Source organism: Musca domestica, unplaced genomic scaffold, assembly GCF_030504385.1.
Source record: "Musca domestica strain aabys unplaced genomic scaffold, Musca_domestica.polishedcontigs.V.1.1 5, whole genome shotgun sequence".
Classification (NCBI taxonomy): Eukaryota; Metazoa; Arthropoda; class Insecta; order Diptera; family Muscidae; genus Musca; species Musca domestica.
Genome location: NW_026712346.1, coordinates 4,799,758 through 4,817,766, shown reverse-complemented (window position 1 = coordinate 4,817,766; position 18,009 = coordinate 4,799,758). Strand labels below are relative to the sequence as shown.

The window sequence follows — 18,009 nt, the reverse complement described above, 5'->3', positions numbered from 1 at the left end:
CTGTCTGATTTTCATTTTCAAAGATATATTCCATATTGTTCATCTGACATGTTTCGAAGGCCATATCTTAAAACAGATGCTACGCATCTATAATTATACAAATATAGAATGTTTGGAACTATATTTAATACTTAAACCGGCACTTTTGTTCGACGACCATTTCAGTTACTTTCCCTCTCCTGCGGAGTTAGTAGTAGTCGATATTTCGCATCGCCTACGCCTCCTCACTACTTTTTCGCTACAAATTTGGAAAAACATAGTTTAATGACCGCATAGGAGTCGCGAAGCATCTTATTCTGACCCGAAGTTCGTTCCTATTTACATTTTCAGTTCCACAATTAAATTCAAAATCTATCTTCGACGGTCCCTGAACTTCCTAGAGTAGATATCAGTGATTTCGCTTTTTTTCGGGAATCTTTGAGTATTGTATTCATGATACATTGGACGATCATGCTCTATGAGCTCGAATAAAAAATGAAAAAAAAAACTTTTTTATTTTGTCTTTTATTTCCATGATACGATCAGTTCCTCCTATATCCAAATCTGAACCGATACACTTATTTCAGCTGAATCTGATATCTGGTACCAAAAATCATTGTTGTGGAATGCATATTAGGCTTTTGACGGACTTCAAACCCCAAATCGGATAGAACTTATATGTGGGAGCTATAGCTATATCTGAACCGATTTACACCAAATTTAATTTACTTACTTCTAGGCTGAATTCGGTGGGATGTACCAAAATAAAGGTGATTTGGACTTATATTAGCCATCTGGTGCTCAACTAACCCGAAATCGGTTGAACATATATGGGAGCTAAATCTAAATCTGATCCGATTATCAACAATTTCAATAGGGTTCGTCCTTAGCCAAACAAATATTGTTTGCAAAACTTCATCTCAATCGTATAATAAATGCGACCTGCATTTTGTTCAACTCAAAAAGTGATTCTATGAAGATCCTCAAAAGTAACTATTGGTCTATCTCGCTTCCTTCTCCATGTTACAAACAAATGCACAAAGACATAATACCCTTACCACTATGTGGTATCTTGGTCCGATTTGCCTTGTATTGTGCACCAAACCAATTAGCCCAAATTGAATGGAATTTGGCACAATTTGAGCCTAGAAACAAGTATATCAAATTTGGTCAAAGTAGGTTCAGATATAGCCATAGTTCCAATATATATTGTTCATCCGAACTGTTATATTTTTTTATTTTTTATATGAAGCTCTACCAAATATGCAAAGGGGTATAGGGTATCATAAAGTCGGCCGCCCGACATTTAGACTTTATCTCCTGTTTTTTGTTAGATTTTTAAAATTTTCGGTAGAATTTTGAAACTTTTAAATTTGGTTATAATCTGTTGGATTTTGTGGTTCCTTCGCATATTGTAAGAAATAAAATTCATTCCAACCCCTGTATCTGGCTACATTTAGTTGTTTTCTAGTTTCTTATAGTAGTAAAAACAAAAAATTCGTCCAAAGTGGCACTCACCCCTATCGAGGTGTTTATTAGAGTTTCTGATGCAGTCATCCAGTTTAGTGTTAATTTTGACACGTGAAGAAAATTAGACGAAAACTAGTGCGCGGACCAATACAACGTCAATACGGGGGAAAGAAATAAAGTTAAACCCAAATAAAACACGATTAGTTTGCTGGTTTAAAATATTTGTAAGGATTCTGAAAAATGTCCTTTTTATACCCTCCACCGTACTACGGAGGGTACATTAAGTTTGTCATTCCGTTTATAACACCTCGAAATATACATTTTAGACCCCACAAAGTATATATATTCTTGATCAGCATAAAATTCTATGTCGATTTATCGATGTCCGTCCGTCTATCCGTCTGTGGAAATCACCCTATCTTCCGAACGAATTGAAGTAGATTGATAAAATTTTACTCAAATGTATGTTATGTCTGCACGACTTTTGGTATTGAAAATGGGCCATGTTTTGTTATAGCCCCTATATAACGGTACCTGCCGATATTCGGTATTTTGATGATTTTAGCGACATTATTCACCAGAATTATTTCAGATTTGGTATTTGAAGTTCTCAATGAATACTACAACCTAAGACAGAAAATTGTCTGTGCAGGTCCACAGATTTTTTATGGGATTTTATTGTTCTTGAGAATTGCCAAAATCGTTCCAAACGGTAGAGGGTGTTCAGAGTCTGGCCCTGCCGAACTTACAGCGTTTTTACTTGTTCATTTTATTATTATTTTTGTAATTACCTTTTATTTCCATTAGTTGAACCAACACAACTTTGACTTGTGTGGTATCACTGATCAAACTTCGTCCTCATACCATTTTTAATTTGAAAAACGAATGAAAACATTCATATGACACGTCACAGTTTTTATATGTTAAAATTAAAATATAGAATAATAAATAATTTGCTCCTCTTTGAGTGTATTTAAACCGTAAAAAAATTAAATTTTGTACCAAAGCATATTTATATAAAGAATATACATGAGTTATACCAAATAACAAATTAACAAAATAAGTATTATTGACATAGAGAACACACTAGCAATGTAAACATTTTAAGAATAGACTTCAAACCTTTTCTTGAAGACAATACATATTATGAGAATTTCCAATATTTAACGAGGGAGTACAAATTATCGATTTGAGTTTTTTCTTCACTTTTACTTCTTTCTTCACTTTTACAGTGACTTTATGATTTAACAAAATATTTAAAAATAAGAATAATTAAAATTATTAAATTCGTGGCAGATTCTTTTAAATTATGAAAAATAGTTTTACAAGAAAAAAATTAAAGCAGTTGATTACCATTTAACTTTTATGTTTTATCGACATTCAAGGAGCGGTTTGAACAATGTTCAGAAAATTCTGTGTTGGAAATAAGTTGTTATTCTATTTGAAAATGAATCCATATAGTTTACAATAAACATAAAAAGTCGACTTTGTTGTATGTTTATATAAAAAGAAGAGAATATTTGAAAATTTAACATTTTTTTATTTGTTTGCTTTTTCTTATTTTCAAGGTCTATTCATTTAATATGAAAGACGAATATTTGCTTTGAATCACAATAACAATAAGAGGTTTTTATTTTTGCAGATATTGCCACAACAACAATTAACACTGATAAAAATAACGAATTAGTAAATGGAGCGGTGGCAAAAACCACAGTCCCTACGTATATGTCAATACTTCAGGGAAAGCCACTTTTGGGCAGGAACAAAAAAATTGTTCTGTATATTTTATCGGACAATAGCCCAGAATACCGAAAATACATGCGAATAATTTACAGATTGCAAAAACAACTAAGAAAAAAATGTCACCTTAAAGGATTTGAATTTTTAATATCGGATGTGCACAACACAGATGCGGTGGACAAATCTAAATCATCAATTCTTATGCAAACGAGTCGATGGACACAGAGTCCCTTGGAGGCTCAAGGAGGTCACGAGGAAGCAGCGAATTGTCTATCAGAAATAACAAGACACTCATCTACAGCTTTCATAATTCCAGTTCTATTCCTGGGTTCTTCATTAGGAGTATCGATGCTACCTCTGACAATAGAGAGTCAAGATTTTACACAAGTGTTGACTGCGGCTAGTGACGATGAGAAGACGCTTTTAGAAAAATGGTATATCATTGATAACTGTTATCAGCCAATGTGCCATCGATTAAACACAGAACTCTGTAAGCATTCAACAGGGACAATTGAAGCAGAACTTAACAACCTGTATGAAACTCTATTACAATTGTTTTCTGATGATCTTAAGGATTCATATATGTCAACCACGGTGGTGGAGCAAGAAATCAACAACACAGTTTTAATGAGCCAAGAACTTGCCAAACGTTGCATTTGGATACAGACTGGTCCTCCGCCATTTTCGAATACATCGGAGACCTCTTCGGCCTATGACAAGGAAGTTCATAGAAGAATAAATAAGTTGTATGGAGAACTAAGGGCGCACTTGTCGGAGAAAAATTTAATACGCATTCTCCCAGCAATGGGTATTCAGGATGATGAATTGGAGTCTATCATTGAGAGTTTAGTGGAGAAATCCATTGAATGTATATTCGAAGAATATGCGGCTAAGAATAATTTATCAAGAAACACATTTGGTGTAGATCACGTTCTTTTGGAAGAAATCGAAACTATAGGCCAATATTCGAAAATACTTGCTCAAAACTCGCCGAATTTCGATATTATGAATGATATTAAACGGTAAGTGGTAATAAGAACATCTATTGGAAAAAAGAACTACGTGCAGCCATAAACAAGTAACAGCAAGTTACTAAACCATAAATCCATTTTATTGTTTCAGACTAAAATCTTATAAAAATTAATTTTTATACCCTACACCACAAGGTGGTCAGGCTATTATGTCTTTGTGCATTTGTTTGTAACAGGCAAAAGGAAACGAGATAGACCCATAGTTCCTTTTGATGATCTGCATAAAATCACATTCTGAGTCGATTTATGCATGTCCGTCCGTCCGTCTGCCCATGTATTTTTGTAAACAAAGTACACGTCGAATTTATTGCCCGATCCAGATGAAATTTTGTTCAAATCATTTGGTTGGCCCAAGGACGAACCCTATTGAAATTAGTGATAATTGGTCAAAATTTAGATATAGCCCCCATGTATATCTTCGTCCGATTTGCCTTTTATTGTGCACCAAACGTGTTATATCAGCCCGAATTGTATGGAATTTTGCATATCACCCACCCATCCTAAAAATAAGTATGCCCAATTTGATCGAAATCGGTTCAGATATAGCTATAGCTCCCATATATATTGTTCGTCCGATATGTTATTTTTGCCCTCCGCATTATTTTTTTTATTTTTGCACTCTGCAACAACAATATTTGGGGAAATATATCAAATACAGCTCAGAAATACATTTGCCAAATTTTGTCGATATCGGTTCGAATTGAGTCTAGAAGCTAGTATGTCAAATTTGGTGAAGATCGGTTCAGATATAGCTATAGCTCCCATATATATTGTTCATCCGATTTGTTATATTTGTTACCCACGACCGTAATATGCACTTTTAATTGTTATGTAGAGCTCTACTAAATTACAAAGACATAGAAGTGTAAAGATAGGACAAGACAGAGTAAAAATATGGCAACCCTATGAAAATACCTCTGTTGTTACGATATCATAACAACATACTTACCAATGTTAATTGATCTAAACCGCTAAGGCAATTGCAAATTTTTGGAAAGGTCTATGGAATAAAATTTTGAAACCACATTTTTTGATTTTTCAAACTTTTATTTGTCTTTGGTTTCTGTAATTGAGGTTTTTATATAAACATACCTCTGACATGAGCTGTTACTCTATGTATTGTAGACACAAACCATTTGCTCAAAATGCATTTTGTCTAGTCTTTACCATTTTAGGTCTTTGTAAATTAGTGGTGTAGGGTATCATAAAGTCGGCCCGCCCGACTTTAAGACTTTCTTTACTGGTTTTTGTGGTCGTTGTACTAATACTAATTGTCATAACATACGAACAATTCGGTAAAAATCAATATAAACATTGTAGTAAATTGACGTCAAGTAAATAAATTCATTAACTCTCCCCAACTTCAGTATATAGAGAAGATACTAAAATAAATAAAAGTCAATTACAAAGAATTCATTTTTGAGGGAGTTAGAAATCGACTGAGAATATATGTTCACGTTGACAATACCTTCAAGCATAATAATAAACTTGGAAATCGTAATTGGAAATCATCTCATACAAATCACAATTTCTTTGACTCAGCATTACATATTCACAAACAGCTGATATACATTTGCCGTTCTAGGTCTGTTTCGATAAATTCCGAATTTAGCCAAGGCACAAACCATATATTTTACACGGAAATTAAAAGAGCAGTGTTAGGTCCGTTATGATTGTAAATTGGGATCAATTAAAAAGACCAAACGTCTTTTCCGTTTGAGCGTTTGTAAGACACTGAATTTATTTATTAAAAACATTTCTTAAGAACTAGTTGTGATAATATGACTTAACCTAAATTATAATTAAGTGTAAATGAGAGAGAGAGAGAGAGAGAGAGATAGATACCAACCGTACACATGCATATGCACCATGCCACCATAAACCTTAGGGGGAGGTCATACACACGCATAGCTATCTCACATGTGGCAAGCAAACAAGCTGCACTTGCTTATCATTCTGAGTAAAGATTACATCCCATAATCTAACTCCACCATAACACATGCAGCAATTGAAAATTCTGTATTATTTATTTCTAACTCGAAGGTCTGCTCACCACATTTTCTTATCTTATTTCATGTGGACTGTATTAAGAAGATCCCAATTTAACAAATCCCTCTCATCTACACTAGGTAGCCCCGCTATTCTCTTTTATTATAAAAACATGTTCACTTATCCGTGAACATTCTTGGCAGGGGCAAAAATACATATAAAATATAAAAATTACAAATAGGAACAATAAAATAGATCTAATAGAAGTGACATTTTAAGAGAAAAGAAGTTAAGTTATAGCACCCAAGTAACTCCTCCATCTTTCCAGCCTGTCTCTCTTAAAGGTTCCGCCTCCCTTGTCTGCCGGCTTCAATTTCCAGGCTGAATCCATTTTATGTGTTGTTTTCTTTCTGTGACCAAAGTTCTCATCCTTCTCTGGCAGCGCCATCTTACCGATTTTGGACAGTTTATCGTTCCAGTGTTCATGATTTTGTGTCACTCCGGCTTGTATTTTATTCGCTGCACCACTTCCACTAGACATCTTCATCACAACTTGACCGTCTTCTAGCATCTTATTATTCCAGCGACGCAGATTGCTTTTCTTCTTAGTTTTCATCTCGCTGGCAAACAGCTTATCTTCGACTTCTTCCAATCTCCCTGTGTCGAATTTTCCAGGGAGCTGTTCATCTACATTTTTCAATGTTGATTCTTTTTCGGCAATTGAGTCTTCCATATACACCTCTTTAACCATCATATCTTCGTTGATATTGACCACTAGTTTTGCAGCCAATTCATCAGTCTCGATTTTGGATGCTCTCTGCGATATGAGCAATTCTTCTTTTTCTTCACCAGCTTCTAGATTTGCAGCCAACCCGTCGCGTTCGGTTGCAGCTGCAAGTTGTTCTCTTTTTGCACAAGACAACTCATCCCTAAGTTGTCTTATTACCACCTTCAACGCTTTGCCCTCGCGTTCTGCCTCCTGGTTAGCCGCTCGTAATTTGTACACAGTATCCTCGGCTACGAACACAGCATTTTCGACTTCCTCCTTCAATTTGGAGACAAGTTTGAGGGCATCTTCCTTTTCATCTTTCTGTGAAATCAAGGCAAACTCCATTTCCTTAATTTCACCTTCCATTTTTCTCATTGCGGCTACCGATGCTTCGCGCCCCTCTCGCTCGACGTCCAATTTGGATGTTATGCAGGCCACTTGTTTCTTCAATTGCCTGGATACCTTGGTCACAATCGTTCTGCATTCGTCGATTGAATCCGCACCCGTCATCAAATCGTCCATATAAAAATCTTCTCGTATAATCTTTTTTATATGTGTGTCAACTTCTGGATCGTCTCCTATTCTAAACAGACTCCTCACTGCTAAGAATGGCGCTGCTGTTGTTCCATAAGTGACTGTTGTCAATTTATATTGCTGAATCGGCTGCTTTTCATCCTCTCTCCACAATATATACTGATACTCCTGATCAGCTGGATGCACTTTTATTTGACGGTACATCTTCTCTACGTCCGCTGTTATCACGTAACGCCACATACGCCATTGTAGCATGATGTCAAATATGTCCCTTTGCAACTTAGGTCCCGTGTACATAATGTCATTCAAGCTCTTGCCATTTGTTGATTTTGCCGATGCATCGAAGACTACTCGTACTTTCGTAGTTATACTTCCTTCTCTTACCACTGAATGATGCGGTAAGTAGTACTTCCCTTCAACTGCTGCTGACACCTTTTCCATATGGCCCAACTCTTCGTACTCCTTCATAAATTTTTTGTAGCTTTCATCAAGATTTGGATTACGACGTAGCTTCTTTTCTATTGACAATAATCTTGCAATTGCCAGACCTTTCGAATCACCAAGGGATTTGTCATCTTTCAGTGGTAATGACACCACTATTCTTCCTTCATCTTCCACCACCGTCGTTTCATTGTACGTTTGCATGCACCAGTCATCTTCGATCGTCATACTTGATGGTGTGTCCACCTCCTCCAACTCCCAGAACCTTTCCAAGTTTGTCACTGCCGAATGAAATCTTCTGGATTTATCTTTGAGCTGAACTTTACCAGACAAGATCCATCCCAGTTTTGTTTTTTGCGCAAAAGGTCCTTTATCTTTCACTTGACCTTCTTCCATTATTTCAGAATAAAGGTCGCCGCCAATGATCAAATCTACTCTGTCGCATTTATTAAATAAAGGATCTGCTAGCGTATAGTTGTTCCATTCTTCCATACTGGTTTCGAATGATTCTTCTGGCTGTGCACTCATCACTGTTGGCAGAACTAACGCTTCTGTGCTGAAGACATCATTACTCAGAAATCGAGGTTTCATATCCAACTTAACTTTGTATTTTGAGACCCCAACGGGTGTACTGCCAAGGCCATGAATCACGGTGTTATTTCTGATCCTCGGGAGTCCCAAAATTTGAGCGGCTTCCTCTGACACCGACGTCACTTGAGATCCTTGGTCGATAATAGCTCTCATTATCACATATTCTCCGCTTATTGCCCGCACTTTCACTTGTGCTGTTGCTAGCAATACAGTTGAATGATTCTCCTGTGTCACCATCGTTGCTTTTGAACCGCTGGAATCTTTTTTCGTCTCTGCCTTTTTTATGCCTTTTTGTTCGTTCACGTGTAGTAGTGTATGATGTCGTCCATTACACGTTTCACACCGCCTGTAGCTGAGACACTTTTTATCAGTTTTGTGATTCAGACAGAAGTAGCACATTTGAATCTCTTTAGCTTTGTTTTTTCTTTCGATTGGTGTCATTGCTAAATACTTTCTGCAGTCAAACATTTTGTGTCCCACTCCATTGCAGACATGACAAGACTCCTGCATTTGATTGACTCTTTTTTCGAATTTAAATTCTTTCTTTGCCACCAACGAGTCCCCTGCTGCTTCTAACGCTAAAAATTGTTGCTCCAAAAACTGGATCACATCTTCGAGTTTCTGGATTTCTCTTGGCTTCTTTATCTGTTGTTCGTATAATCGCAAACCATTTTTGTCAAATTTCCTCAGGATGACTCTGGCGAAGAATGTAGCTGTATTTTCCAAAGGTATCTTCATTGACTTAAGCCCTTGAATACTGTTTTTGGTAGTATCTAGCATCTGCTTCACGCTGTTTGTTGACTCGGTGTCCATTGATGGTTGATCCAAAATTGCGTCAACCAATTTGTTGAAAAGTACTCTTCGATTTTCGTACCTCTCCTTCAATAATTCCAGCGCCTCTTCATAATCGCTATCTTGGGTTCGAAGATGTTGAATTATGCGGCTCGCTTCTCCTTTTACAGCCGCTTTCAGCCTATGCATTTTTTCCACGTTGGTGTAGTATGGTGCGTCGTGCACTAGGCTTTTAAATAAGTCATGAAATGATTCCCATTCACTTATATTTCCCATGAATGTAGGAACTTCAATTTCTTTTTTATTTATTATTGTATAAGGCCTATCGACCTTTTCTGCTTTTTTCGGTTGAGTCTGTCTGATTTCTGCTGCTCTAATTGATTTCTTCATTAATAACTGTCTCCATTGAGCCGCAATATCTGAGTCGAATCTGACCTCCTTTTCAGCGGCATTTATAAGACCTTCGGTGAATTTATACGCATTATTCAGCTCATCTTCTGTTTGAAGGCAATCCATCATATCCATGGTCTGTTCCATATGTTGTAGCAGACCTCTTGTCTCCACCTCGTACTTGGTCAGTGCCGAGCCTTCGATCGATTCGTCTTCTTGGGAATATGGCTCTATAGCCGCATCCCTTCTTTCCCCAGCCTTTTTACTGAGATTTGAAGTCCCCTCGTCTTTTGTACTCGCCGTCACTACCATTTTCCTTGCCGCAGCCTCCTTCTGACTCGGCTTTGGAGAGATTAGCAATTCATTCATTGCATCCCTTTCTTCATTGTCGTGGATACGCTTTGTTGTCTCAATTTCAAGATTGTTACTGTTATCTGCCACCACTAGTCTATTTTCCGTTTCGTCTTTGAAACAGCTTTCATCTTCAGACTGCATACCTTCAGTTTCAGCATTTTTCTTTTTCATCTTTTCAATTAATTTGCGGATGTCCATCACCAATTGCGGCATTGATGAGACTACTTCGCTGTTCTGGTAGTCACCGAATGTGCCAAACTGAGTTATTATAACTTCGTGATTTTTACGGAAGTTTCCATATTTTTCCTCGAGCGTCCTTTCCATGACTGCCAATCTATTAGGACGTGTTGGTTCCTCCAACTGGCTCTTCAGATCTGACAGAACGTGGTGGATATCTTTTTGGGCATCGCATAATTGTGTAAATTTCTTCATTTTATTTTATTTTTTTAATTATTAATTTTCACTGGTTCTTTTTTTTTTAAATTAAGGTTTCGAAGGACCAATGTAAATTGGGATCAATTAAAAAGACCAAACGTCTTTTCCGTTTGAGCGTTTGTAAGACACTGAATTTATTTATTAAAAACATTTCTTAAGAACTAGTTGTGATAATATGACTTAACCTAAATTATAATTAAGTGTAAATGAGAGAGAGAGAGAGAGAGAGAGATAGATACCAACCGTACACATGCATATGCACCATGCCACCATAAACCTTAGGGGGAGGTCATACACACGCATAGCTATCTCACATGTGGCAAGCAAACAAGCTGCACTTGCTTATCATTCTGAGTAAAGATTACATCCCATAATCTAACTCCACCATAACACATGCAGCAATTGAAAATTCTGTATTATTTATTTCTAACTCGAAGGTCTGCTCACCACATTTTCTTATCTTATTTCATGTGGACTGTATTAAGAAGATCCCAATTTAACAAATCCCTCTCATCTACACTAGGTAGCCCCGCTATTCTCTTTTATTATAAAAACATGTTCACTTATCCGTGAACAATGATATCTTCTGAATTAAACGAGCCAAGGCACACACCATGTATTTAATATCGAATGTTACAAAGCAATATTAACGTTAACAGAGTTACATAAAAGTTTTTATTTCCTTAAAAGGCTAATTAAACTCAATATCTAGTCATTATTAATAAAAGTTCAAAAGATTGTCAGACACCAAACTCCCATTCACTAGTACCATAATTGTATGTGAAAGGCCAAACTTACAATTCACTGTGCCACTCAGGACAATTCTGTCAGGACAATATGGGTACCAATAGGAAGTACGATTCATAGTACTACCCATTATTATGATATGGATAGGAAGTTCCGGCCGGTTCCGAGGTATATGGTGATTTCTGCGGAAGTCCTTAGAACAGGATAATTCCATTTTCTAATATGTCTTCTAGGACAATTCTGCCGGTTCTGAATTGGTGTTTTCGAACACACATATTTGCACAATATGAGATTTGCTTATAAAATCAACAATCATTATGGCAAAATATTTTAATATATTATTTATACATTTTTATAAGATAGTATTAATTTAACGTTATTTTTCGGCTTGCCAACAATGACTACACTGTACTCTATTCACCGCGGGGCCACCTAATTAAATCAAACATATAAACTTCCTTTTCTAGTTTAAATTTTCCTGAGGTTACATCGTTAAAATAAAAAAAAAAAACTTGACTGAGAAGAAATCCAACTCATTGCGCCGAATCCTTCGAGTTTTAAAACATCTCTGACATTTTAAGAAATTCTTTTATTGCAATTTTTCATTGTCGAGTCACGCATCCATATATAGTAAGTAAGTATAGTAAGTACCCTTCATTGGATTTGCTAGTCCTATCAATGGCTCCTAAAGTCCTTTTCTTTAAATTCTACCCATCGCGGGGAATAAAGAAATCAAAATACACACTTACAGACATTGAATTCTCTGATTATTATTCTTAGCCTTTCCCATAGATTAAAATTTAGAGTTAGCAAGTAAAACAGCTGTAAGTTCGGCCGAGCCGAACTTTGAATACCCTCCACCATTTGGAACTAAATTGGCAATTCTCAAGAACAATAAAATCCTTTAAAAATTTTGTTAAAATCTGAAAAATAACGATTTTAGCTGATATATGAAGGTCTATACAACGACATGGACCTGCATAGGTAAAATTTGTCATAAGCCAGTACAATATTCAAATGCGAAACTTAGAAAAAAATCGGTGAATAATGTAGCTACAGTTATCAAAATATCGATTATCGGGAGGAACTGTTATATGGGGGCTATACGAAGGCGTGGACCTGCACAAACAATTTTCCATCTTAGGATTTAGTATTTATTGCGAACTTCAAAAACCAAATTTGACACAATTCCGGTGAATAATGTAGCTAAAATCATCAAAATACCGAATATCGGGAGGTACCGTTATATGGGGGCTATACGAAGACGTGGACCTGCATAGACAACTTTCCGTCTTAGGTTGTAGTATCCATTTCGAACTTCAAATGCCAAATTTGAAACAATTCCGGTGAATAATGTCGCTTAAATCATCAAAATACCGAATATGGGGAGGTACCCTTATATGGAGGCTATATGATAACGTGGACCTACATTGTCCATTTACGAACTTTGCCTACTGGCAAAATATACATGTGGGCAAAATTTTAGCCTTCTATCTCAATTCGTTCGAAAAATAGCGTGATTACAACAGACAGACAGACGGACATGGTTAAATCGTCTTAGAATTTTACGCTGATCAAGAATATATATACTTTTTTTGGTCTGACATGAGTATTTCGAGGAGTTACAAACGGAATGAATGTTCAGCACTGCTGAACATAATCTCAACACCTAGGATTTAAATAAAATTGAACCACATGACATGGATTCACCCGCCGGAACACTTTTTCATTTTCTTTTTAATTTTTTTACTGGCACTTCACTCTAAACTTGCTCTTAAATTTTGAAAGATCAGAAAAAAAACTTTTAGTGAAGGAGACATAAACAAACTTTGTTTTTGTGTTGCATTCATTTAGGGCGAATTCAGCATTACAACATCTTGATTTGACATTTAAAGGTGCCGTCAGCTGGGGTGATGCGACTACCTAATAGATCTACCTTGACACCTTCCATGGCAGAAGAATACAGGTAGATGCATCATAGGCTGTAGCATCCATTACGAACTTTAAATACGACATCTCAAACAATTTCGGCAAGTATAAATACGTAATTTTAAACAATTCTGGAAAATAATGACGCTGAAATCATCAAAATACCGAACATTGGGAGGTACCGTTGTATGATGGACCTGCACATAAAATTTTTTGTCTTAGGCTGTAGTATCCATTTCGAATATCAAATACCAAATTTAAAACAATTCCGTTTAATAATGTCGCTAAAATCATCAAAATATCGAATGTCGGGGGTACCGTTATATGGGGGCTATATGAAAACGTGGACCTACATGGCCCTGCCTACTGGAAAAATAAACATGTGTGCAAAATTTTAGCCTTCTATCTCAATTCGTTGGACAGATAGCGTGATTACAACAGACAGACGGACGCTAAATCGACTTAGAATTTTACGCTGATCAAGAATATATACTTTGTTGGGTCTGACATGAGTATTTCGAGGAGTTACAAACGGAATAACAAAGTTAATATACCCTCCATAGTATGGTGGAGGGTATAAAAATTTAAATATTTTTTCAAATATAAGAAGATTTTTATATGTTTTCTTATATGACGTCATTTGGAGGTTATTATAATTCGCGTTTTCAAACAATTTTTACAAATTTAAATAATTTTTCATTCAACATTTTCAATTGCAAAATTTGTTTGACAGTTCATTGTCCCAGCGGCTGTGTCGATGCATCTGCCTATATTCTTCTACCATGACACCTCCCTTATACCGTGCCGTGCCTTTCGAAGCCGCCTGTTTTCTATTGTCGGCGTGCTTTAAGTCGGCTATCTGCCGCTAGGTGCATTCGCACGTAGTTAGTTTCAAGTCATACTACCCACCAATACTAGGAGACTATTCCGTTAAATTAAATTACAATTAATACTTTTGTTTCTTTTTTAAGAAATTCATTTTTATTTAATTAATAAAATTAAATTAACAAAACAAAAATTGAAGATATAGATGTTTCAATTTAATATAACATTATACATGTAACTAAAAACAAGGTGACGACTTTTGGTCATTACAGATTCCTTTGCCATCCGAAACGAACAATATCCAGTATACATTCGAAGTTATTATTCGTTTCTGTGACATAAATTTTCATCAAATATATAAATTGTGTGAAAAATTCCCACGGCAAAATACTTGATTTCGCGTTTGTAAATATAACACAGCATTTTGAAATATTCAGAATTCTTCGGATATGCCAACCTGAAGATATGTACCATCCAACTTTATATATCTCCATGACTCACAGTTATGTAATGGAATAAATTCTGTCTGATTAATTTAAAATTGTCCTTAATTATATAAAAGCAAATTTTTGAAACGTAATTCCCTCTTTTCCTCCGTAAATTGGGCCTCTGTGCTTCTCCGTAATAGTCATAAAGATCTGGAATATGTTATTTATAGATTTTAACTTCTATGACAATTTTAACTTCTATGACAAAAAACTTTTTTTTACCCAAGTGACGAGATCGTAAGCTCAATATAAGAGGAACCAAAAAATTAATAAAGAAACTAAAATTCTTTCTTTACCGCCCTTGTCGTCGCTTTTGCGTCATGTGCTGCACTATACAAACAGCCCTTTGTCATAAAATGTGTGAGAGCGCTATTGTTATCACAAAAATTTTCTCTCACACCTTAAAAAATATGTTCTAACATAAACAATATGTTTGAAACCAAACAATTAAAATTTAAATATGTTACAAAATGTTGCAAACACATGTATACTTCGACCCAAGCATAATATGTTTGCCTCCAAATATATATTTGTTTACAAGCAGCCCCAAATATATACATACTTGGATCCAATCATATTTCGAACGTGTATTTTTTTGCGTGTATATATAGACCAATATTAAAAAAACGGTTCTGTTGTATGGGTTTCTCCATATGCAATATACTCAGATAAAATAGAAGCAGTGCAAAAACAATTTCTGCTACTTGCCTATTGCAACTGACGTATTGTGTTGAACTCCATGATGGTTCTAAAAATATTAAATGTTAAATCTATTACAATTAATGTTCCGTTTAGATTTAGAACATGTTGCCAATTGTTACATATCGATTGTCACCCCACGAATTATTCAATGGGCGAACCTCTTGCTAAAATGTGTGTTGATCTCAATTCTGCCTACGGTAATGTAGATTTTGGTATGAGTTTAGAAGTTATTAAATATAGAATTATTTTATATTTAAACAATTAAAATGCGTGTTTTATTATTTATGGGAAAACTAGGTGATAAATTAGATGTTGTAGCTGGTTTTCAATTTCGACTTAATTTCCCATTATGATGATTTAACTGCATTATCTAAACGGTCTAACTAGTATTTCTAGTTTCAAGTGTTCCAAGTTTGAGTTCAAATACTTTTAAATAAAATTTACCCAATGGTGATGGGTATTAAAAATTCGAACCTGCCAAACTTAATATTTTTGTTTTACTTGTTATACCCTCCACCATACATAGTATGGAGGGTATATTAAGTTCGTCATTCCGTTTGTAACTCATCGAAATAATCATTTTAGACCCAACAAAGTATATATACTCTTGATCGGCGTAAAATTCTAAGACGATTTAGCCATGTCCGTCTGTCTGTTGTAATCACGCTACAGTCTAAACGAATTAAGATAGGAAGCTAAAATTTTGCACAGATCCCTCTTTTGTCTGCAGGCATGTCAAGTTCGAGGATACGATATCGCATAGTCCCCATATAACGGCACCCCCCGATATTCGGTATTTTGATGATTTTAGCCACATTTTTCAACGGAATTGTTTGATAATCCACACAAGGAGTTCCTTGTGGGTAAATTATCCCTTGGAAGAGAATTATCTATATAGGTCCACGATATCGTACTGCCCCCATATAACGGTACCCCCGATATTCGGTATTTTGATAATTTTAGCCACATTTTCTAATGGAATGGTCTGAAAATCCACACGAGAAGTTCCTTGTGGGTACTTTATCCCTTGGAAGAGAATTATCTATATAGGTTCACGATATCGTATAGTCCCCATATAACGGTACCCCCAATATTCGGTATTTTGATATTTTAGCCATATTTTCCTATGGTATTGTCTGAAAATCCACACAAGGAGTTCTTTGTGAGCACTTTAACCCCTGAAATGTAATTGTCTATATAGGTCCACAATATCGTATATCCCCCCATATATCGGAACCTTCCGATATTAGATATTTTAAATATTTTAACAGAATTTTTAATGGATTTTATTTTTTGAAAAATGTCTAATACGTTCCAAATGGTGGAGGGTATTGAAAGTTCGGCCCGGCCGAACTTACTGCTTTTTTACTTGTTTTTATTATAGAAATGTCACTATATCGGACACCATAGGTCCAATAGCTTACCTGGAGAAGCTTCCAATTTGGAACCTACGAATTTCATTGATATCATAAATACAAATGAACCTATCCTTTGCCATAGTTGCAATGAACAGTTGATAGAGCGAAACTCCATGAAACTCATCGTTCTTTAATTCCACAAAATCTTAGTACTTCCCTAAATTTCGGTAAAGTTTAAACGATGGTAGTCTCAAATTCTTCAATATTCAAAATTCTAGCACCATAACGCTTGGCCGAAAGTGGTGAACTGCCTAATTTGGGTTTCTCCGATGAGAAAACATTCGTTGTCCAGCAGTTTGTAAACAAACAAAATGATTGTGTTTAATTGCCAAAGAGGTCAGCTGAAAATGTGCACCTTCGGTTGGCCACCAGAACTCAAGCGCCGGCCATAGTGATGGTGTGGGCCGCCATAACAGCCGATGTTCGCTCTGCGCTCGTATTAATCAGAATAAATGCCGACTATTATCGCAAAAATATTCTGGAGCGTGTATTAAAGGCTTGGACACGCAAACATTTTGGCCGCAGACCTTGGACATTCCAACAGGACTCAGCACGCGCCACCCAAGAATGGTTACAAAATGAGGTTCCTCGCTGCATTTCCAGCGCACAATGGCCACCAAAATCTCCGGATGCCCATCCGTTGAACTATTGCGTCTGGACTATTTTGGAAAGCAAGGTTGGCACTAAAAAATACCAAAGTGTCGATCACTTCAAGCAAGCTCTTCGCCAGGAATGGGCCAAAATACCACAGAGCAACATTCGGGCAGCGTGTGATGGTTTCATTGGCCGTTTGAAGGTCATAATTCGTGCCAAATGTGACCAATTCGAACAAACCTAAACATATTTTCTAAATTTGATGCCATTTCCGACATTTTATGGAATGGGTTTGACATTGTTGGATTTTTTCTATCTCACCCTGTACAAAGAGGTAGACCGAATGTTAGAACTAGGAGTAATTGAACTATCGAATTCTCAATGAGCTCACCAAGGAGATTAGATTTGAAACCAGGTAAAGGTTGTCTGTGTCTGGATGGAACCTGATTCAGGGATTCAGAGAACCAAAAAAAAAAAGGAATACGCCGCCCAATATATGAAATTTTTCTAGATAACCGAATTGATCTGGAAACTAGATTTGATCATTTGATCTGGAAACTAGATCTCAAAGATGCATATTGATAGTTCCATAAATAATAGTTCGAAAGCTCACACAGCCTTTACCATACCGGGGCGTCCGCTACATCAGTGATGCCGTTCAGTCTTTGTATGGCTCCCCAAGATTTTCGATTTGCTAATTATGACTACACTGCAACTAGTTCACTTTGGGGCATCTAAACTTCCCTTGCAATTCATCTTTTTTTTAAATAAATAAAAACTTGACTGAGAAG

The 18,009-nt window shown here is 36.1% G+C and overlaps 1 protein-coding gene across 7 annotated transcripts in view; it reads left to right on the top strand.

Moving 5' to 3' along the window:
* LOC101898348 (uncharacterized) overlaps nt 1–18,009 on the top strand; it is a 335,007-nt gene that overhangs the window by 102,270 nt on the left and 214,728 nt on the right. For all 7 annotated transcript variants that reach the window (XM_059128040.1, XM_059128042.1, XM_059128041.1 and 4 more), the window contains one exon: nt 3,092–4,211. In XM_059128040.1, the coding sequence (XP_058984023.1) occupies nt 3,092–4,211 (1,120 nt within the window). The remainder of the gene's footprint in view (nt 1–3,091; nt 4,212–18,009) is intronic.